At 44.7% G+C, this 24,910-nt stretch overlaps 1 protein-coding gene across 1 annotated transcript; it reads left to right on the top strand.

Annotated features, from left to right (window-relative positions):
- Positions 1 to 283: 283 nt before the first annotated feature.
- On the top strand, positions 284 to 24,910 carry LOC144139901 (uncharacterized). Its single transcript, XM_077672132.1, has 2 exons — positions 284 to 1,552; positions 24,644 to 24,910. The coding sequence occupies exons 1-2, from the start codon at positions 284 to 286 to the stop codon at positions 24,908 to 24,910; spliced, it is 1,536 nt and encodes a 511-aa protein (XP_077528258.1).

Genomic DNA, 24,910 nt, shown 5'->3' with positions numbered 1-24,910 from the left:
GTCGGCGTGCGGAGGGGGTGGGGGGGCAGATGGCGGAGACAGGGGAGGGGTTGTTGACCGGCGGCGTCAGTGCAGAGGAATTTCCTTGGTTGCAGCCCGGCTGGGGGAGACGGCGTTTGACGCGTCGTATGAAGTTGCTCGTGTATCCATTTTTCTTCAGGTCGGCGATTACGGCTTTTTCTTCTTTCTTCCGGTCCTCTTCTGTTGAGCATATAGTTCTGGCTCTAAGTAAGAGAGCTGAGACCTCTTAAGTTTAACCCAACCAGACAGAGTTCTGTCGAAGATGTTCACATTCAAGTCTTTACGCCTCGACTTCGGCAAAGAGGCAGCAGCGCTGGCAAAACGTTACGTAAACGTCACCAGAAGCATCTCATCCTTCAAGAACCACCTCGCGTTTACGAAGACCTGCCGGGACTTGGACGTCGTGCCTCGCAGCCTCCAGCTCAAGCGCCTGGTCCACACTCCTGAAGGAAACAACATCATAGCGCAAGCTGAACGGCGTTTAGTGCGCGCTCGAGTCCACGAGTGCCAAGCGACCCTAAGGAGAAAGGAATTGGACCTTTTCTTCCTCCGCCGGCAACTGGAGCATCGCATACCAGGCAAGTTTGATTCACTGGATTCTTTTGCAAAAAGTATCGCTTCGTCTGCATCAGAAAAACATCAGGCATCCCAAGAAAGCAAGCTTTCGGCACTGAAGAAAAAAGAGGCCACACCCGCTGACCGTGCCAGCTTTGTTGTTAATTTGTCATCCAGACAACTCTCTCCTTCCGAGACGGAAGTTTTGGCCAAAGGTCATGGCTTTAACGTTGCGACTACCCGGCCCCCTCTGGAAAAAATGGTTACTGCCATCGAAAGTGGGGTTATGCGTCTTGAGGCAGGCGTCCGAGAGGAAGTCAGATTGAAGGTGATTGGCGTTCTCGGGAGCATTCCCCGACAGCACCAACATAACTTAAACGCAGATGAAGCCGCAGCCATCCGTAACCTAAGAGATGATGATAATGTAGTCATCCTCCCTGCCGACAAGGGAAATTGTACCGTCGTGCTTGACCGCCAAGCCTACGAAAGCAAAGTTCAAGACCTCTTCGATTGCTCAACTTACGAAAAACTGAAAAAGGACCCAACCCCCCAAGTTCAAAGGGAGCTTAACAAACTCCTGGCCAACATTTTCAAGAAGTACCCCGATTTCCGAAGCCTATATCTGCGACTGATCTGCAGGAATGGCTCAGCGCCTGGTTTTTATGGGCTACCGAAAATTCATAAACCCGATGTGCCCCTCCGGCCTATTGTGGACTTCACAACTTCACCACTTCGAGCCCTGTCCAACTTCCTTCATCAGGTTCTCTCCCCTCTCGTCGGCAAAACGCCCACCCACGTCAAGAACGCCGGCCACTTCGTCGAACTTGTCTCCCAAGTGCCGATCGACCCTGGGGACAGACTCGTCTCTTTTGACGTCGTGTCGCTTTTCACCAGCGTCCCTGTTTCCCTGGCCGTCGCGACCGCCACAAGTGCTCTCGAGAGCGACGACAGCCTGAGCTCCAGGACCTGCCTCAGCGTCGGCGAGATAACGCAGCTTCTACAGTTCTGCCTGCAAAGCACATATTTCTGCTACAAGCAGGAATATTTCAGGCAAGTAAGTGGAACTGCGATGGGGCCAGCTATTTCCGTGACCACAGCCAACCTTGTAATGGAAAAAATTGAAAGGACCGCTCTGGAAAATTTCCCCGAAAAGCCCAAGGTGTTTCTCCGGTACGTGGACGACTGCTTTTGTGTCATCAAAGAAACAACAGCAGACAACTTCCTGTCGCAGCTAAATTCGATTGAACCAGCCATCCAATTCACCATGGAAAAAGAAACGAACAGCACCTTACCATTCCTCGACGTTTTGATAAAAAGACAGCCAGACGGACTAAATTTCACAGTATACAGGAAACCCACCCACACCGGCCGCTACCTGCAATTCGATTCCTGCCACCCAAATTCCCACAAATCTTCTGTGGTCTCAGCTCTCTTACTTAGAGCCAGAACTATATGCTCAACAGAAGAGGACCGGAAGAAAGAAGAAAAAGCCGTAATCGCCGACCTGAAGAAAAATGGATACACGAGCAACTTCATACGACGCGTCAAACGCCGTCTCCCCCAGCCGGGCTGCAACCAAGGAAATTCCTCTGCACTGACGCCGCCGGTCAACAACCCCTCCCCTGTCTCCGCCATCTGCCCCCCCACCCCCTCCGCACGCCGACCCACCCGTATTTCCGTCCCCTATGTTAAAGGAACGAGTGAAACATTATCCCGCATTCTTCGCAAGGAAGGCATTGTCATCTCCCACAAGCCAGTGTCAACTCTTGGACGGCTCATACCTCGACCTAAAGAGCGGCCGCCAAAAGAAAAATCACAAGGGGTCGTCTACAAAATTGCTTGCGCACAATGCCCCGCTAGTTATGTTGGGGAGACCATGAACTTCCCGGAACGCCTCCGCCAACACAAAAACGACGTTCGCAAGTCCGACACTCAGCGCAGTGCATTGGCCGAGCACTGCGAAAAAGCTGACCACCGGATTAACTTTGACGGCGCGCAGGTGATTGGCACCGAAACGAATTATTCACAAAGATTACTGCTTGAGTCTTGGCACATACAAGGGAACCGGCAAGGCCTGAACAGATCCCTCGGAGCCCTTCCCACCATCTACGCCCACGGCCTCCGACGCGCAAGGAAAAGAATCCAGTAAGGAAAAAAGAAAAAGAAGAAGACACCTATATAACCGCTGCTTCTTGTCGTACATAGTCACCCCTGATGAAGGAGCCGAGTTGGCTCCGAAACGTTAGGACCGCTTTAAATAAACGCCCTTGGTTGGTGTATTTGCCTCTTATGAACTGCTACTGGTCTCATATTTTGCGAGCCATCAATGAAGCATTCACTACGGATAAAATGGCTTGAAGAGGTCTGCGCATGATGACAGCTTCATTATAATGACAATCTTGAGCCTGATTTTTGACGATAATAGGGCGTTTTGTTTAGGTGGCTACCGCCAAGTAGACATGTCAAGCAATGAGATAATGAAGACTCGAATTGACGGCCATAGTCTACGATAAATTACATTGGCACAACAAAACGGAGGATAAATGTAAAAATGAGAGCGGAAGCAACAGCCTTTGCTCTAATAACTTCGGTTGTAGGAGCTTCGGGCGAACGGGTAAACCGGTCAATCACATTCAAGGTGCACCGGTAGCCCTTCGATGGTAGTGGTAGTCTAATCAGGTCCACTTCAATTGTGGAAAACCATGAGTCCGCTAAGGGACAATTGCCTAAGGGCGATGTGGTATGCTGTTACACTTTGCATTGATGGCAGTCGAGGAGGAACGGGCCCAGGTGCGTACGTCGGTATTCATGTGAGGCCAGACGAGTGTATGGGCAACTAGACACTGTGCAGCACAAAGTCCGGTATGAAAGAGATGGTGGTAAATAGAGCCGAATACGAAACTTGTGAGGGATTCTGGGAGGTACAGTTATTTATGCCCCGAGACACGATCAACGAGATGGGCGATGCCGATATAATCAGGGTCGATAATGTCCTCAAGCAAGCGCGATGAATTGTTCGAAGATCACCGGTTTCTGAGTTTTTCGTAATATTGTTATAATTGAGCCAATTTCGCAAGACCGAATTTGGACCGGGTGATGGCGGAGATACGGCTCAGGGTGTCGGCTGGGATGTTGTTAGCTCCCTTGGCGTATTGAAGGTCTGTCTTGAACTCTGTTAAGTAAGCTGAACGTTGTACTTCTCGGGGCGAATATGTTTTCTTAGATCATTTCAAGTCGTTATTAAGACGTTTATAGTTGTTGGAGATCAGAATTTTACGGCTGGTGAGAAAAGCGCAAGTGCTTGACAACGAGGTATGCCGTCACAGGCTCTCGTTCAAAAGTGCCGTAACGTTGCTCAGTTGGAGGAATTTGCCTCTTGAAGAAACCAAGTGGGTGGCAGCCGCCATGAATGGGTTGCTGAAGTACAGCACCAATTGCACTGTGGTAGGCGTCTTCCATAAGGCTCCTGGTAGCGTGTTGCCGCGGCTGGACTGAGAGTTTAAGAAGCGAGACGCTCCTGGGTAGTAATAAAGGCGAGAGAAGCCGTCTCGGATTATGCGATTCTCAAATGGAAGACTTGAAAGCACGAAGGAAAGCTTCGATGAATTGACCTATCGCCCACATTTTGGAATGAACTATTGAATTAATTGACCAGTTTGACCAAAATGGCCGGCTGTCACCGTGATTGAGTCTGGGCAAAGTAATATATAGCACAGGTAAGTAAAAACTGTGTAAGCCCAATTGGAGTAGTAATTGGGTTCTTAATTATTACCCGTCGGTACTGGGACATTGCTGTAGGCTTTTTGGAGGTCAAGCTTGGAAAAAATTGTTCGTCCACTGATTGTATTGGTGAAGTCCAGTATATTAACTAGCGGGTACCTTTCAGGTACACAGGCTAGGCTCGAGAAGCGGTAATCTCCGGAAGGCCAATAGTTTTTGGGGACCACATGTAGCTACAAGCACCAGTTGCTTGAGGACGGACGGGCAATGCCAAATTACCCGGATGTGGTGAAATTTCTTTTTAGCCCTATTATGCTTTCCTTGAGACAGTCGTGCTGCGACATGCGTGGTTTAGCTGGGGGGGATAATGTGGTCAACCACGTCATGCTTACTGACTTTGCCCAACCTGGGGGTGCTGTCGTGCAGGGGAAAAGTCCTGGAAGCATCTTGAACATGCGCTAAGAAATGATCCTACTTCAGTTGTAACTAATGTATTAAAAATTGTCATTCCTATTTCATTGCAAATACAATTTTAGTGAGAAATACTGAAGGAAGCTATATCAGAAACGTTCTGCCTGAGCAGAATCGTATGCCACCACGTAAAAGTATTATTATATAGAAGTAAAAGTAGAAGTGTAAGTAAAAGTAGAGGTATTATAATCAAGCCTAAAAAAAAAAATGTGCCGCGCTTGTCGTGGAGCAAGACAACACATTTTAAAAATATTACAGTACTTAGAGGAGTCCACACAATAAAACAAAACCACAAGTGTAGAAGTAAACAGATTCTGGTGAATCTATAAAAACATGAACGCCATTCAGAGAAACTTTTTTTCTGTTTGCAAGAAAGCACCTGTAGTTATAGCTAAACGACCAATTCCAAACCAATATTGTTGCGATAACGCCACTACATGTGCTCGGTATATGCACATAGAAAGGAAAATAAATTATATGCAGTGGTGCGGACGACAGTGCCGTTTTTTAAGAGACACCAAGTGACGGCTAGTGCTACGGCCTACTCTGCCCTGATGATACGTTTGGCCCTAGTGACCAGTTGCTACCACCGACATCCTTGGAAGTGTATAGACTCTCCGACGCAAGGAGAAAGTCATTTCCAAGGTGACTCTCTTTCAGACGTGCCCAATTGTCTCTTTTAAAGCCTTGAAGTTACTGTTTTGAATATTCATATTTACAGGTATTACACTTATAACTATATTTTCCTCACATTTATTTCAGCGTTTTTACAAGCCGAGTCCAGAGCTGAATCCTCATGACTGTGGTGTAGCTTTAGGAATAACACCACACTCAGCTCGGCCACTGCATGATAAAATTTCGAGGTTTTGGGGGTAAGATTGCTTTTTTTTTCTCTAAAACATGTCAGAGTTACTGCATGTTTGGTGGTGATTCTTTAAAATGAATGTTTCTGGAGGAAAATCAATTACACGGCTTTTTGAGCCAACAGTTGGATTTCGTCGGGTTGGATAAAAAGGCGTTGGTGTTTAGGAAATCGTAGCTTTACCCCGTGAAAAACTGAACTCTTCAGCGTGTTCACAAGACGTTGCTATTGACAATTGTGGTTCTGAACTCTGTAAATAAAAAAATACTGTTTTTTGCTATTGTCATAGTTTTGCAAGCAACGTAGGTGTAGGGACGTTGTCGCAAATGGCTATGAAGTAACCGAGCGATACCTAACCTGTATGGTCTTATATTGCGATACTGTTGTCGTTTTAGGACAACACGTTTAGTTAAACACCGAACATTTTAGCACGATAAGGTAACGAAACAATTAGGCACTCTCCAAAAATATGGTTACCTGAGTGCCCTTCTTTTATAGGGTGTGTATCGGCACTTTCCTTTCGTTTTTTGTGCGCCTTACAAACAGATCACATGCGCTCATGCTTTGTCTGTGTAAGCGAGTGCACACTCAACTGTATTGCTTTGACCCCATGCTGCAAGGCAGCATTTACTGTTCCGGTGATCGCACCGTGTTCGCACACGACGCTTTTATAAATTTTTTCAATTTTTATTCCATGTTCCTTTTGCTGCCTTTGCTTGTATGCTATTTCTTTGTTCTCAATCTTCGTGTACCGAGTGCAATATATGAAAGGCACATCGTTGTTGGTGACAGATTACGATAAAATCTATGAACAAATATATACAGAAAAATCACAATTTTATTGTCTATACAAATTTTGTAAAGACGCAAGAGGCTGGACAAGTTTGTTTTATTTTAATTTTACACTTTTTGCTACTTCTACGACTATTTCCCACGCAACCCATGGCTTGTTTTCTGAAAGCTCAAAGCCGTTGTTCCCTTCTTCTTTCCGCTATATTTTCCCCGGCATTCCAGAAAAGCTATTAACACGTGAAAACGGAGCGTCGATTCATTCTATGTTTAATCGGCTGCGCCTACCCGAAAAAAATAAACAGACATCCAACAGTCCGATGCTCATCCCGGGAAGCCGGAGGCAAAACTCATAGTGCCAACGAGATCAGTTTTCCCGGAAGCATTTCAGCTGATGAATTTAGAAATCAGTGCTATCTATCCCGTTCCCTAGATGAAACCTCACTTAAAGGAGCCATGAAGAGAAAATACAACTTCGTTTAATTTGAAAGAACTAGGATACAGTATCTCACTCAGCTCCATTGCAGCCCCAAAAGATGTTTTTTTAATGAAAAAAAAGCAAAAAGTATTTAATAACTTTCAAATTTTGCGCCACAGTGACGTGTTATGAGCGAGAATGACGTCATACGGGCCAACAATAAAACGTAATTTTCAGTCCGTTAACTGCACGTTAGCATTCAAGTGATGCGGTAAAATGGAACTAGAGGCCCCATTACAGACGTCCAGTCATGTGTCGTCGCGACAGGTCAGTTGGGGGGGCGCCAATTGCACAAACAAGGTTCCGTGACGTCATAGAAAAGTTGCGGGAAATTGGCTAGGGGGTCGCCACGGCTTCACACGTTTTCGTTAATATCTCCGTTATTTTTTCGAAGATTGCGATGATATTGGTATCATTGTTATCGGGACTAAGCAGTCTTTCTAATAAACCCAACTTGTATTTTCTCTTCATGGCTCCTTTAAGGGATTGTACCAGAAAGAAAAACATTACACAAAGAACCAATTCTGAAATGCATATTGCCACCACTTGCAGTGAAAGCACCTACTCATTCTGGTTTCAAAGGTGGCAGTAGATTTTAGGTTCCCAGGAAAATGCTGGGGAACGTGAAGCAATACTCTAACACATCATGCAGGTAACTTTCCGAAACCCGTAGACCGGAAAAGGTTTGCACACTCATTGTAGCTAGTTTCACGTCGCTGGAAAGCGTTATTTATTGTTGCAAATCGGGAACGTGACTGGGTAAACAGATACGATCTCCCTCACAAAAAATGCCGCAATCAAAGAGACCATCTTCTACACTGCACAGGGTACAGGAAGCGAAGGAGGGGAACAGCCTCAGTGACGTCAGGTTTTTTCTGTATCAACCCCTGTTCCGGTCCATTGGTCGCACACATTAGCGACTGCTTCGCCAAAGCGCACCTTGCGTAGCAGAATATAAATGCCTCCCAGTATATGCTTTTGCACTGGAGGGAAAAGCAGTTATGTGGCTTAATTAGGAGTACGCATTGCCGAATTGTTCGGGTACGGCGCTCAACGACCTTTTTGTTGAGGGCACGTTGGCAAAGCGGGGCATGGAAGATCTTAGGGGAATGTTTTGACACGGATGCCATGCGCTGCGCCGTCTCGTCTTTCGTTAGAGTGATGATTAGATGTCATTGAATAGGAATTCTGAGGTGACAAATTTCTGCGAGGTGGTCGATGGCTGCTTCAATTGCGACAGAAATATTCTCGTGAGCATCTTGAGGGTGAAATGTGATAATCACCTCTGTGTTTTGGATATATTGTTTCGTAGTGACCTTATTTATATTTTATAACTCTAGAGGTGCTATCCTGATCATTAAAGTGTCAATTAGGCACTTTCAGGTACCCATGAGAGGCATCTAACTATGGTATTTTCAGTAACAAACTTGTTGCGAACTGATTTGTTCTGAACGACAAAGAACCCCCGCAAAATATAGAAAATACCACGTGACAGCGCTCCTGCCCGCGTCGTAAAGCAACGCCCTCAAACTGGCTGCATCTGAGTTAGCCATAACGAAATAACGACAGTGACCGAGTTTGTGCCTTATATGCCACACGTTCCCGGGAAATGTGCTGTTGCTGTTCCTTTTTTGCATGCCATCACGACAGTTTTGCGCTGTATCTTCGGATGGGTGGCAGGTGAAGCAGTTGCTTTCATGCTTATTTGAGGGCGCTGCTTTATAAGACCGACGGGAGCGCAGGTACGTGGCATTTTTCATATTTCATGGGTTTTTTTATCAGTCAGAACAAATGAGTTCGCAACTATTTGGTCGCTGAAAATACCGGTTAGATGCCTCTGGCGGGTACCTATAAGTGCCTCATTGACTGTAATGAATAGAAGAGTACCTCTCGTGTTACGTAATTTCGTCATCATCAACACCAGCCTATATGTGCCCACTGCAGGGCAAAGACATCTCCCATTAATCTGCAATTATCCCGGTCCTGAGCTAAGTGCGACCGATTGATCCCTGCAATATTCCTGGTCTCATCTGCCTATCTAACTTACGGCCACCCCCTGCAACGCTTGCCTTCTTTAGGGATCCACTCTGTTACCGTTATTGACCAACGGTTATCTTGCCTTGGCATTACATGCCCTGCCCCCGTCCATTTATTTTTCTTAATTTCTACTAATATGTCCTGACCACGCGTTTGTTCCCTGACCCAATACACTCTCTTCTTGTCCTTTAATGTTACACCGATCATCTTCCGTTCCATTGCTCGCTGAGTCGTCCTCTGTTTAAGTTGAACCCTCTCAGTGAGCCTCCAAGGTTTTGTCCCGAAGCTGAGTACCGGCAAGATGCAGCTGTCGTACACTGTCTTCTTCAGGGACAATGGTAGGCTGCTGATCATTATCTGAGAATGCCTGCCGGATGCACTCCACCCCTATCTTACCCTTATAATTATCCCTGCCTCATGGTTGGGATCAGTGGTCACAATAATGATTAAATATAATAAAAATAACAATTACATCTCATTTACGAACAACTACTATTCGCGTCTCCACAATACTGCAAACATTATGCACTAAGTTTTCTTGGAGCAACGCCATTGCTCTTTTTCAAAAATGTGGTGGATCATTGCTGGGACACCCGGTATGTGTATTCTAGAAGTCTGATACAGGTTTTCTGTATTGACTTGTCTTTTAATGCTTTTAAATGGCTGCACTGAGTATGGAATAAGACGCTTTCTCGTATTCTATAAATGCTATGTGAATTGGTTTAGCGTACTCTGTGGGTTTTCATTGACAACAATCATATCATTGAACACAATGATATGATCCATGGTTGAGTATTCTTCCCTAAACCCAGGCTGCTCTCTGAGTTGTAGGGAATCCAGGCTGTCACATATGGAACCAACTGTAACTTTTGTAAACCGTTAGTAAACAAAATGGGTGTGTAACTCTTGATGTCCTTGGTATACCGCTTCCTATGGAAAAGTACAATGTTGGCATTCTTCCTGGCAATAAGCACTCTTTGAGTCTTTAAGCATCGAAAACCTAGCAGCCCCCCTTTGCCGAACAATAACTCCTCCCTCCTCCAAACGATTTAGCGTTATGCCGTCATTACGCGCGATTGTCCTATTTTTATGCCTTTGAGAGCCTTTCGAACTTTCTTTTTAGTTAGTAGTAGGGCATCGCAAGTTGAGCCTGTACTCGGAGTACTTTTCCTGTTCTAAGGTCTCTGCTATAGAGCCTGGTGTAGAGTTGTTCTGCTACATTTATTGTCTCTTCCAGGTTGTGCGTTATGCTACCCTGCTCATCTCTGAGTGCGTACATCCTGTCTCTGCCAATGGCTAGTTTTCTCTTAGTCGCTTTCGAGCTTCCTCCGAGTTGGAGCGTTTCCTCAATTACTGTCATGCTATATGCACGAATGTCGTTTGTTTTACTTCTGTTAATCAGTTCCGAAAGCTCCACTAATTCAATCGGATCAACTTTGAGGTTCTTACATTTGGCAAATAGTTCCTTCGTTTTCCTAGATTTCAAGTTTCTGCTCCACTGATTGCTTTTTCCACAGCTGCTGCTGATGCACTGAGTGTCACTGTTAGGCTATCATTTAGCCTGTCTACAGTGACGTCGTTCTGTTTGTTCAGACGCAGGAATTTCTTTTGAAGAGTTCTTCTTATGAAGAGTATTCTGGCTTTGATTGACTCCTTGCGGCATTTCTTCCTTTTCACGAGTCTCGTTCTTTGACTTCTGAGATTCAGCGCCAGCCGGCATTTAAGCATCCTTTGACCGCTCCTCCGAGTTTTACTTAGCATCTCTACATTTTTCACAATACCCTGGTTGTCACTTAAAATGAAGTCAGTATAGTTTTTGATTGCACCATCGGGACGTTTCCATGTCCATTTCCCATCTTTCCTTGTAGAAGAATGTGTTCGTCAATGTCAAGTTATCTCTGCAAATCCACCAGTGTATCTCCCCGACGGTTGCGAGTGTCTATTCCAATGTTTTTTACTGACCTTTCTCCCATTTGCTTATTACCGATCTTTGCGTTAGTCCACCATCACAATTGTGAACTGTGTTGCTACCTTCTTCAATGCTATTCGACGTACTCGAGAAGCTATCTACGGCTTCATCTTAGCTAATTGTCGGCGCATATGCCTGCAGGATCAATCTGGATTGCTTGTCTTGTTTAACACAGAATATAGTTAAACAAATCTTCTTGTCGTACGCAATGCCCAAAGCACAAGTTGCGATCCCTTGCAGCGCTAGAAACGCCGACAGAAGCGAAAACGAAACGTCGCGTTGTGCAAAGTATGTCACGTTGCACATTGCAATCCATATTTTCTAGCAAGGGAACCTTTGCAAACCATATTTCCTAGCATATTTTGCTGGATACGGGGATTCTTTTCAGCGTATTGGTTTTGTATTGTGGAAGTCGGTTGTTCAATTCTAGCTGGGGCTACCGTTTGCAGGTTCTGGACTTCCCGTTGGTCAGCTAACGTTTCCTAATTCCTAAAGGGTTGAGTGATTGTGGCTGAGTGAATAAGTGTTGAAGAAAACCAACTGTTAGTCTTTTTGCCCAAGAGTGTAGACAGATGACGTTTTACAGAGTAAATTATGCAGGGTGTCGAACCGGAACCGAACCGAACCGAAAACCGGAACCGAACCGGTATTTTTTCCGGAACTGAACCCGAACCCGAACCGTTATTTTTTGAGCACGCTGAACCCGAACCGGAACTGAACCGGAAAAAGAAATAACGGTTACCGGTTCATGCCGAAACGGTTCGACCCTCTGTTGTTGATATTGCACAGTCAATGCAATTCAGGCCTTTTTTTCTTTCCCGTACAATCAACTTCGTACTTGCTCGCACACTTTCCCCTCCAGACAATTGAACATTATCACGCTTTATGTAACAACAGGGGAAATGAATGAGCACCAATGTAGCATTGGTCTGTTGCTGCTGGAGGCGCGAGCGTAGTGCAAGCTGACCAAACGAAATGTCATTCTCGGCAGCTTGCAGGTGATATAAAACGACTTTGCCCTTCCCTAGCTGCGACTTCATTGGAGAAATCAGGCTGCAGGAGTGCTCCACTGCGCAACAGCGAAAGCTCACACCCGATGTGTGCAAACTTTTTGCATTTCATAATTTGTTGAAAAGGTCCGACACCTGCAAATTATTAATACTTGACAAGTGTGACCGCAGGAGCTGCTCAGTGGCTAAGCTGTTTGCTAAGCCGTTTGCCCAACTCGCTACATTGCTTCTACTGCTACTCGTTCCGGAGGGTAGTACTGCTGTGGACGAATTAAAGAGCGTCTACCCAAAAAGTCCCATCTCATGCTCCACGTGTCAAATTTCCCTTTCATTTTGTAACCGCATTATTTGTTATAAGATTCCGCAATGTAGCACACGGAACGATGGTAGGGGTTCAGGCGGTACGATGACATACTGATTGTAATGCACACTTTCGGTATCGCAAAAGGAATTGCAGTGGTCAGAGCAATAATGCAGTGACTGAGCGTAACTAAAGCTTACTTTTAACAAAAGTGTGGCTAACACATTCGATAAGGTGACAGCTAACAAATTATTCAGGGTTACCAAATAATCTAATTCATTGGTAGTATTTATGTGCCTGTTGTAGAATTTTTCTGTTTTGTTACAAATATAAAAAATGTGCGCCATTGTTATTAAGCGCTGGTATTTGAACACGCCCGTACGCAGGATTTAATTTAAGGCCTCAAGGTTAGCGTGATGGGCGATTACATAGCGACAATTGCGATTTCAACAAAAAAGGAAAGGACAGAAAATATATCCCACCATCATATCTCTTGGCGTTGGCTTTATGAATAGTTGCTAGGACAACAGAAAGTCTGAGCGATAAAGAAGGTGGTAAATCGTCGCCACTTCATGTGTTTTTCTAATATCTCCTAATTGTTTAAAGTTTCCTTTGCAATTGCGCCACTGCCCTTGGGGAGCAGCACCATTTTGAATGTCAGTTTGTGTTTTGATTTGACGGTCGTTTTAAACTAGTAAATGTTTTTTTTTATAATTTTAGTGATAATTCAACTAATCGAACCGGTTCGCGAACCGGTTCAAGCTCCCGAACCGGTTCGCGAACCGGTTCGGTACGTGATTTTGTCGAACCGGAACTGAACCGGAACGAAATTATTTCACCCGAACCCGAACCGTAACCGAACCGGTATTTTTTTCGGTTCGACACGCTGAAATTATGAATTTCGTATTTATGAGTTTGGCTACAACTAGTAAATGTGGTATGCGTTGTTTTTGCCCCAAATATTTGATTCCTCAGTTCTTTCTCTATAATACAGCTGCCTCAACAGGCTTTCTCTAGCGAAATCTTTGTTCGGCTTCACTCTGATTAGCAATACAAATAAAACGATCGCCTAATTTTCTGAAAATTATGGAAGATATAAAATTGGTCTCTATGTTCACAATACTTCTTCCGCTCACAAAAATTATGAACACCTTCCCGACTTTTACAGCCGATGAATCGAAACCCAATAAAAAAAAACACTTATTTTGTGTAAAGAGAGGAGCAACGGAGTCAGTAACATGATTGAATGACCTCATTTGGAGGTCGTCAACAGCTGTGGAACAACGTATTTTCGAGCTTTTCAAGTTATCCTTTATTTCCGCGCTTTTTGTAGGTCGCAAAAAGATAGATTCATCGAACACTTAGCCGAGACGAAACGCACAAGCTTCGTACAAATGTTTAACGTTGTTCACTGTTTCAGTGCTAAACGTTCAGCTCACTTAATAAAAGAATATTCTTGTTCCTTATACGAGGCTCTCACATCCCAGAGTGTGGTATTTTTCATCTGGTAAACAATTTCGGCGCGTCAGCAAGGCTGTATTTGTATTCATTGAAGAAAAACTGCGCTCGACAGGCGCTGCATTTGTTTGTTCTCCTTTAGTGCCCAGCCTTTTTTTGAATATCTAACGATGCCAATGCAACGAAAGAAATGATTGATTTTAAGAAGCGCCTTCTTAGGAAAATAATTTAACATTGTCCAGTGTCACTCAAGGCTTTTTATTGTGCTCCTGTTTAACGCGTGTCACACGGAAATGAATTAGTGCGGCATACAGGTAACTCCAGGCTTTTTTAGAGGTGTGTGAAGGACAGGAATTAATGCGTGGCGATGTGGTCAGCCTGCGAAGTAAGCTATCTTGTCTACCTTATTCGTATGCTGTAGGTGGTAACTAGGGGATAAAGACTGGGCAATGATCTCTATTGTCGCGTGGCACCGTGGCAGCTGTTTTCACTCTAGTCGATGTGTTATACCGCAGATATCTAACATGGAGTCGCTGTTAGGCGTTACACGGGTGGGTGTGTCGCTTACCTTGCTGGAGACGCTTTCTAGTTAGAAAGAACCACAAGGTTGTTGGTAGATAAGATGATTCAGGTAAATCGCAAATAAAATAGACGAACCATGAAGCAAATTATGAGACAAGTGTTTTTTTCTTAGGAGTTGAGGCATTGAGAAATGTGTCAGATGGTCGACCATAGGTAACCTATAAAATATTTGTTGCCCTACGAAGACCAATAAGTCGTAATCTGCCGTAATCTGTGTGGAATCGGCTTGGAGTGCACAAGGAACATCGGGTACACCCATTAAAACACCGGTTTCGCGTACTTCAGCACAATTCGTACGGTATCCATAGCGTTTATTAGCGGGGTATAACATTGCCACAAATTTGGTACGAACATTCGAAAAACAATAATATTATAAAGCCTAAGGTGAGGTCATCTAAAAAATTATGATTTGGTCTTGCGTAGAAAAGAAAGAATAGACATTTCAATGAATTGCAGTCAGAGTGTTTTTTGTGTATATGAATACGATAATATTTTAAGGCAAACTCTAATCCTGATACTGCATACTACAGTTTAGGGAGGTCTAAAATCTGCAATGCCATATTCGCCGACTTAACTATTTTCTGATGGTTACTCTGAAATTCAATGCAAATCAAGCTGGCTCATTTTACTTTTCGTGCAATATTTTTGCTTTTTGTGCCCACACACCGCAATAAAATCTGGCGTTTCTTTGCCAGGACTTGGGGAGGGGTCGTTACAGTGGAAGCTACAAGTGACCGTTCGTATATATTTAGTTTTATTTTTTAATTAAAAGATTTGAATTTTATTCATGTAGCTTCTCAAGAAAAACGCCCAATTTTTCGTCGTTACTTGAACTGTACAACACGTGCTGCCACAAGCTTCTCGAATAGGCACACTGTGGCACGCTTCTATGACATTGCTTCGAATAAGGTTACCTATTGCGTCACCGAGTGCGCACCAAGGCAGCTGCGTTTACGGCTGGTGTGTTCACGAGCACTTTTGTACAATTCTTGGAGCTGCGCAAATGCTGTGCGCATTGCACCACCCCGGGGTACGGCTCTCGTATCAAGTGCTTTCTTTCGTCTTCTTTTTGGAGCCAAATTGGTATTTTCTATTTTTGTGCCATCTGTTTTCTCCTACAGTGGCTGAATTGTCCGTGTAATCATACGCTGGTTTAAAAAGTCATGCTGTAATTAATCTTTTTGTTCCGTTCGTAGTTCACAAATCTGATTTCAAAGAGCCGTTTTCCTGAGAGGCGGTTTGTTAGAAATCTTGTTGCCAAGACATATACAAATCTTTTTACCAGGAAGAACGAAAGAGCGAAAGTGTCTTCTGCAGCAGCTACAGCGAGAAAATACCCTAATTACTAGCAAGAAAAAAGACCCATTGAATCACGTTGTCTACTGCGTACTATAATATTGCCCAAAACGCTGTCACAGCAAAGTTGATTTAAGTGAGGATTTTCCACAGTTTGGTTGCAACTCATTCTATATAGAGTATTGAAAGTATTTGAACGTTACAAATGCAGCTTTGACACGGCCTTGTGAACAAACAATAGGTTATGGGGTTTCAACGTTCCTTTGCTTCGATGATAAGTTTGCATCATTAGGAGATTAAGTGAATGGTACTTGAATACCGATTACTAAAGTGGTTTTGGTTCTGGATAGTTTTTTGTGAACGTAAGCCGGAGATTGCATCGATACCGCACTATAAGGTAATTGGGCCTTTTTCAGGGTGGAAAAAGTCCTGGATAACTATTTTCTTGTTGTTAGTTTGAGCCACTCTTCGTTTCCAAACTTCCGGCGTAACCTGGACATCGCGAAATTCAAGGCGCACTTGGATTCCTCGAAATGCCTTATACTGCCTTCCTTAGTATATGAGAGCACCACTGCCTCCGGGATTACCCACAGCATCAGCCTTGTAAGTACGTCGAGAATCCTATTAATGAATTCATTGTATCTGGTTTTACACTCACCTCGTGATTTTATTGTTTTTCTTTCACTGTCGATGGCTACATGTTTATAGACTCCGCCAGCCTGAGCGTCTGACATAAATCAGTAGCGTTTCAGCATACGTAGAATTTTACATAAACATTCAACGAAACCACAAAAAAATACAATTTTATAGACTGAGTAAGGCGTTTAGCGAAGAGCCACTGCGGGAGAGTAGCTATTTTAATGACGAAACAAGAGAACTCAATAACTACAATGGCGACGCAGCCAATAGGCAGAGCACGAACGAGCCTCCTCTTCTTCGAGCCAGCACACAGATATACCCGCTGCTGTTCTGTGGCGGGATTGAACACTGGCTCTCTGAATGAACTACAGCTGCGGCATTGTCCCCCTCTTCCGATGGAACATCGCCTTGATGCTAGATTGCACGCGGAGGTACCGAAGGCAGCGCCCAGAACGAGATGACGACACATGTCACTGGCAAGTGCAACATTCGCAGTCACTGATGGGAAAACAATGTTCCTCCACTCAGTACATTTGGGATGCTTGGGTTAGCCTTGGTCGTCGTATATCTTCATTCTCACCACGTGTACAACCTCGGGGGTAGGCCTGCGTCGCGAGGAGTGTGCTCTACCATGTCGTGTGACTTCGTAATTAACGTCGCTACGCCGGCGAACGACTTTGTGAGGAATCAAAATGGAGAGACGAGCCAGTTTGTGAACATCCATGAGGGAAACATAAGCGCCAACTGACACATGTACGAGAAGGGGGAATGACACCAGCGCTTACCTTGCATATCTGGATTAAGGGTTCGGATTGTATAAGTCACCAGTCACTGAACATTCTAGATAAAGTGCTACTTCTTAACGAGCGAGGCAGAAGGAGAAAGGAAGGAGCAGAAGACGAGAGGGGGCGGTTGTCCTCATGTACGGTTGTACGAATGTGCGATGGTCGCACATTCCTGATTGTTGGGTCTTGGCATGGTATTTATGTGATTTCGATTTTAATAAATCTTTGAGTTGATAGTAAGCGCTGGTGTTGTTTCCCTTTCTCGTACCTGTGTAAGTGTGCGCTTAATTTTCACTCATGGAGTGAGGTCCGAAATACCTGCAGAGCAGCTTTCCTGAACGACCACGCTGGCGCACTGGAGTACAGAACCACACAGCATCTGCAGGCTGGTAGAACAATACATATACGCTATAGGTTGAAACAACATTAGAGGTAAACAATATAGGTATCAATACGTACAACGAAAACCAGGAGAAAAATGTCCTGAAACAACTAACACATCACTTTTTATAAATAACCGCACTAGTTGAAAAGCCGAAATACGAAATATATTGCACGCATTTAAGAGCAGGGATGAAGTACCGAGTGTAACAATTGAAAAAATTATTCCATTTATTTGCTGCACGTGGAGCGGAAGGAACTTGAACACACCTCTCCACCCGAAAACGCATCTAACGTTTGTTACTGTTCTACAGATGTTGGCCGCCGTTAGACCGATTCCGTACAGCTGGTTGTTATAAGGTGCAGTTTAACATATAAAATTTCCGCATAACTTTAAAACTTGAGTGCGCAGCGCCCTCTACGATTTAAAATTTTGCGAGTGTTGAAGACGAAAAGTAGTATTGACGACGAAATGTGTGTAATTACCATACTGTGTAATTATGTAATTTGTGTAATTACCATACTGTGTAATTATGTAAATGTGTGTAATGACCACGTGGGCAAGAGGGTCAGTTGGACGATACTTGGAATAGACTAACCGGACAGCATTACGTTGGATTACCTCAATGGCATCGATATTAATTTTGTGAAAAGGTACGCCCATACTAGCGTCGCCGCGCCCCGCTGGTGAAGACGGCCACACGAACTCGGCAGGCGGCGGCAACGTGGCGCCGGCGCTGGCCGTGAAGTGGTGCAGGTAGCTCCAGCGACCGCTTCTAACCGCACGTTCAAATGTAGCACAAGCCTGAAACGAAGTTGCTTATGTACTCATGTGGAAAATAGCTTCTTATGTGGGCAAAACGTGCACTGTAAAATGTCAGTCGCGCCATTTGTGAAAGGCCCCATCAAATATCTACAGCCTTGGTAATCCTAAACATTTCTGGTGGTACCAGCCTGGTGTCTAGCGTGCTTCGAAGCTTAGTCCAAGTCACCATTAGCCCAAGTCACCAGGCGCGACACGTCAATGCACATCATGATAACCGCCATCTCTCAAAGGCGTCTAGGATCCATTTGCCCTGCTGAAAAAAAAAATACGTACCGACCTGGGCGAAAAGTTGTGTCCAGCGGCTGCGGACGGCGGCAAGTGGTAAACAGAACGGAACGGCGACGATAGTGTGCACGTAATTAAAGGGTTTCATACCGAACACGCATACTCTAATTTTGGGCGTAATTTGGAAGTATACATTACGCACAGAACGTTAGAAGGAGGATGGTGCATGTTATTCCTAAAAAAATCAGTGTACCAAACGCGGCCGGGCAAATATCTGTAAAGTGCGTATTCTAACCAGGGATATTGGTCAGAGTTAGACGTAAGTATTTGTATGTATTGAGATCTGAAAGCAGATGGGCATGAAGATGAAGATGGTATGGCAAGGAAAGACCATTTTTCTTGGCAATTTTTATATAAACAGTTTTATCTTGATCAAACTGCATCCCCTATTCATTACAACGTGCAATAATTTTATGCAAGGAGGAGTTAGCTGGTCGTTGGTCATCATGGGTAGTAATTTCATTAAACAGAACACCATCATCAGCAAATAGCCCTTTTTGTACAGAGTCCGGAATAACGTTAGGGAGGTCATTTATATACATTAAAGAAATAAAGGACCTAAAACACTTCCTTGGGAAATAGCAGAGGTGACAGGAAGTTCACAAGATTGATAACCATCCTGGCATACAAATTGAACAGGGTTAGATAAATACGCAAAAGCCCAGTCAATAATAAAAAAACGGAAAGCCAATATATTCTAGCTTATACAGCTTATACAGTAGTTTGCAGTGTGGAACAGAATCAATGGCTTTACCAAGATCAATAAAATAACTTCAATTTGACCCGACTTATCATGCACCTGGAACGTTCTATGAATGACTGATGTTCACTGAGTGACAGCAGAAGAGCCTTGGCGAAAGCTATGTTGGAAGGAAGAAAGTACAGCAGTAAAATTCAGGAACGTTGTTAAGTAGCTATAACGTGCTCTGGCATCTTTCAGCACAATTAGATTAGTGATACGGGAGGGCAATTACGGAACAACAGACTGCCACCTTTCGTCAAGACCGGTACTACTGCCCTATTTTACGTTCAAATGATAGAACGCTTAAATTTACTCACGAACGAGCAACGACAACGAAACGTGTGAACGTATCTCAGCACAACGGCGCAAGAAAGTGTTGTATTATCAGGACATGGAGCTGCTTTAATTTTGTATATCAATAACGTTGCAAAGGCACCTGGTTGTGACAGAATCAGAGTCTGGCTTTTGGAACAGGAAGGCTTTCGTGGAATAATTGAATTTTGTTGAAAAAAAATAGCGGCAAAATAGATGAATTGCTGAGAAATCTTACAAGCTTGCTTCCCGATACCGCGTGCAAAATAATCCAAAACGGTGCAATATTCAGCGCATCAGCTTACATTCATAAGGACAATAGTGCAACCACAGGCCTCACTTTGTATTGTGCAAACGACTGTATGATTTGCCTCGCATTGTCTTCTCTTTTAGGCAGGCGTCAGCAGCGCAACAGTCCTTACATAGCCCGTTCTGTTTGTAGTCACCGTCAGCGTAAGATAATCCAAAGAATATGAGCAGCATTTAGACGCACAAAAAACAACCTTCAGTGATCCCTTTGGCAGCTCAAGCTAGTATACACCGACCTACGGCCTCCATTTGCCCGGCGCGTCATGTAGCCTCGATGCCCCTATTAACTACTTGCAAATTTGAGCACAATATTTTAATGTGCAAAATGCCGTCACCAACTTCAACCGAAAAATAAAGGCTTGTAGAACGACCACAAGTGGGGAGTTTTAGAGTAAAAAAAAGGTCAAAATCCTAGTTTACCACAAACGTCACGGGGCACAATGTTCCATATCTAATGCAAAAGGCGTGGACGCTTTCGCAACAAAATTTCGAAATAACGAAATAACGAAATTTCGCAAGCGTAGTTATTATACTTGCGCAAGAATGCCTTAATTTTGTAAATGCGCGCGTTGTCACTGCTCAGAGAAAAGAAGTTTTGTGCCATAATAAGAGTCCAAAAGAGTGCTCTTCACTAGGTTGAGTTTTTGCTAATCTATTATGTTTCTAATATTACCACATCCGCTTAGACGTGATCTCTCCTTGACCTTATTTTTCTTGGCAATACACTTCAAAACAGCACAGTTACATAAAAGGTGTTCTATGTCATTGGTTGCTTCGTCTTACATGTCCTCACACTGGGTTAGACTCGCCCACTAAGCGTCCACGCCTTTCAACGAAATATTTCACTCGCGCGGACGATGATTACGTATATAAGAACGTAACTTTAACGCATTCAGCGCACTTAACAGTGTTCTGTAACTGTCATCACATTTTTAAGAAATACCAGACACTGCGAAATAAGTTCAGCTTCCAAAGAAAGAAACCCGACTACAAATATTCACAATGCCTAACTCACAAAATACTTCGTTGACACAAAACATAATCGAGTACAGCGCAGAAATATAGATAGTGACCTCTACTATGGTCTTGCTGGTACTTTAAATGACAAATTACGTGAAGCACAGACTCGGTTTAATGTTGTCAATATTATCATGTTTCAGTACAGACAACCCCCCCAAATTGTCAAGCTATTTCTCGTATTCTAGGCGAACCGTCCGGCAAATAAAAAACACGGAGACGTCACTGAAATAGTTCAAGGACATTGCGAGTGCATTGAAGAAATTTGGAATCAAATTCCACAAAACTCTCTAAGGACCCCTTGTGTGGTGATGGCGTTGTGCACTAAATAGAAAGAGCTGTGGTTCAATAAACAGCGAATTTTCAATTTGTTTGGAAATGGTGACCTACAAGTCAACTGGTCCCACTATTTCTTTAACGCCTCTTGGAAGCAATGTTCTGAATGAATTTCAAAATATCTTCGTTATGTTGTGAGACATGTTTGTATATCTGGGCGATTCCTGATGACTGGCGCAGGGCAAGAATCATTACAGCACTTAATTATGACTACAGACTTCATCCTGGCAAGCAAATATCCGTTTTGCCGACAAGCGCATGCCGGAAGGTAATTGAGCACATAACAAGCCAATAGCACTTATTTGGAGAGATATGAGATTATTCATGATCACCAGCAAGGAGTTCGATATAGAATGTCCACTATAACAATGCTGAGGAAATACAAATATATCACTGTCACGTAGGCACTATATGCTACATATTTTCCACGTAGTTTGCCTTGATCACGCATGATATATTTTCATTACCTTTTGGTATGAATTCACCCTAATCTCGGGGATTCGCCGGTTTTTTTACAAAACACCACGTGTGGGAATGTAACACATATATTCAATAGCATGGATGTGCCTTCGGGAGAGCAACAAGGTTATGTCGTAACTTTAGTATGTATCAGTACATTTCTAATCAGAATATTTATATGTTTTGAGAATTGATATTTATATATTTGCGAATTGAAATTTTTATTGAATGGCTTTTTTAGGCCACCCAATATTGCGGTCAGTCACCAGTCCTGATACGCCTTCTCGCAAATGACTGTTTTGCTGTTGTGTCCGCAGCGGTAACACAATGAGAGGACCAAATGTTCTCAATATCTCAACAAAATGCTTAGCGTAAACCTCTAACCGCTATCTAAATGCCTTACTGTTGTTAAGAAACATCTATGGAGTGTTTTCAACCTTTCTGAGAAAATTGAACTGTCTAAAAGCTCTCATGTAATGTTCCTTAATGTTTCGCTCTAGGCCAACGCGTGTTGGTAGCGAAATACCAGTTCCGTTTGCAAAAAAACTACAGCAAAGATATCTTTCGCTCGGAGACGGTTGCATTTGGTTGGGTACTACCTAGGAGATTAAATGCTTACTAGTTCCTTATTCGCCCTGAATTAAAATAGGCGGATTTATTGAGCACTCCTAACATAACGAAAACTAAAAAAAGGAATAATTGCTTGTAGGTTGTAAAATTTCAGGGTCAACATGGAGCGATCAAATCCGCATTTATTTTTGAACACCGTGGCCCCAGCAAAAAGCAATTCAGCCTCAAGAAGCATGTACTGCACGCAACTGCACTGCCTGCCAGCTCATTTTGATGAGACCGAAGCGGGCATACCAAAAATTGTTAGAATTGTGGATACCCTAAATTTCGACTACGTACGCTGTTAGCAGACGATGCACCTATGCCGCTATGCAAGGACGGCGCGTTGATCTACCGCGCTGTTGTTCGACGACGGCGGAACCGACCCCGGGAGCGACCAAACGCTTTCCCTTCAGCCTGGACCGATTAGCACACACCGACTAGCAGGAGTTGAACGACTCCGGCCACTGAAGCAAGGCGCGAACTATCAAGGATGTAAAATACGGGAGTGCTAGGGTGGTTTTGCGAATCAACCACCGTAAAGGCCCGCGACGTTTGCATTTGTGCCCAGTCTGCCTCCCACGCCAGCGCCGTAGACGCGGCAGCCGTGTGTTTAGTATCGTCCAAGTTAGACGCACACCACACTTCGGCGCCCTTAACGTAGGGCCTCCACGGGAAATACCCCATTTATAGGTTTATGCTTGAATATTGTGTTTGAGTCATTCAGCCTGCTTTTCTTACATCTTTGTATTACCGCTGCCTACACAACACAGTCATCTGCTTATGGACTGTGCCTACGGACGCATGGGTTGGAGCACGGAAACGCGCACCATTTTCCATTCACCACAGCGACTTGAATTAGAGGCCCAGCGGTAGCCGATACGACGCCCGACAAAGAGCGAGGAGGACGTAGAAGGCCAGCCTGTTGTTTTCACAGCGGGTGGTGCGTTGGGCGACTAAATCACCTCTTGTCGTCAGAAAGGTGGGGAAGGCTTCGGGCAAGACTGCATGCAAAAATATTTTTGCGAGGATCAGCAGGGGGCTCATTTCGTCGCTAGGTGACTGCCAGCCTTTGTAAGAGACGGCACGCATGCATCTATTACGGGACAGCAGCTCCAGTAAGCCGCTAGTAACCACCGCATGGGGCACCTGGAGTAATCTTGGTGATGGTGTTGGCGACACCACGGACCCCGAGCCCCCATACTGATGTTGTAATCTACCGTGGCTAGGAGTTGAAAGGTGAAGGGCAGACACCACAAACGGTGGCCGTCGGAGCCCAGGTCAAGCTGCGGCGGATGGGCTCCCTGTCTGTTTGCCAGACAGGGAGCTCCGGGACCTCTCTGGGCATCAGGGCAAACCGAGCGAAGGAAGCACCCCCGTCCCCTGCTCTTTTCTGTATCGCATAGGGTTTTCTTTATCCCCCCAGTCCAATGATTGGCCCCTAAAAGGGGCCGCACCAAAGTACTAGCTAAAGGTAAATTATAACATTTTCACAAATTTCTTGTCATTCACTCAGCAAAAACCATGCCTGTGGCAAAGAAGTCTGTCATTCTGTTGGCAAAATGCATTGAGTCTGTTGTTGGTTCAGACTACGATGCTAAGAAACTCGCATCAGGCTATGTACTGTTGGAAGTAAACAGGAAAAGTCAGAGTGAGATCCTACTGAAACAGACAATGTTGGCCGACTTGACTGTCACTGTGACACCACACCGAACCCTCAACTCCTCGCAAGGAGTCATATCAGAGAAAGAACTAGAATCTGAGACGGATGCAGGTCTTCTTGAGGCGATCTAACCTCAAGGAGTAACTGCCGTGAAACGAATCGTAATCCGGAGAGCGAATCAAGAAACTACCACAAAGCTTCTAATCCTAACGTTTGATCGCACAACGCCACCAGACAAGGTCGAAGTGGGTTTTCTTAGCTGCAACGTACGACCATATGTCCCAAATCCGAGGCGCTGTTTTAAGTGCCCACGATACAGCCATGGACCCCTATCATGCAGAGGAAAGTTGACATGTGCTAAATGTGCTGAAACGGGTCACTTATCAGAAGATTGTGAAAGCACCATTCTGAAGTGCCCGAATTGCAGCGGACTGCACGCTGCTTATTCGCGTGTATGTACACAATTCAAGGCCGAAAAAGAAATAATACATATAAAAGTAAATGAAAACATCACCTATCCAGAGGCGCGCTAAAAGCACAAGCTGCTTTGAGTCACATCCTACGCAGACGCTGCCCGCCGGGGGTTAGGGGCGGCGTTTGGTCAGCACGGCAACACAGTGCAGCCTTTTTGCTCACGTGTTTCTGGCACAACACCCTGTTGACAGCTACCTGCTGCCTCTACAACACCTGTAGAGGCTGCGGGGGCCCCGTCTCTTCCCGGACTGCCTTAGGTAGTCCAGATTGGTCAGGAATCACCAAGTGTGGCGACTCCAGCGAATGTGGCGATTGTGATCGCCGCTAGGAGCTCTACCTCTCTCAGTGTTTCCTCGCCACCGGCCCTAGGGACACTTGAGGGCACGGAGATGGACACGGGAGGGTCCACAGCAGCGCTCATCCAAGCCCCGCCGCCTGCCCCGACCGCGGCACTGGCAGCTGGAACCAAAGGCACCCGAAAGGGTGCCAAGTCTAGGGGGCCCGGTTCGCCAGACACCCCCTGA

Source organism: Haemaphysalis longicornis, unplaced genomic scaffold, assembly GCF_048455015.1.
Source record: "Haemaphysalis longicornis isolate Haplotype H1 unplaced genomic scaffold, Haemaphysalis longicornis Haplotype H1 scaffold_5, whole genome shotgun sequence".
NCBI classification, from domain to species: domain Eukaryota; kingdom Metazoa; phylum Arthropoda; class Arachnida; order Ixodida; family Ixodidae; genus Haemaphysalis; species Haemaphysalis longicornis.
This window is presented reverse-complemented; position numbering and strand designations above follow the sequence as displayed.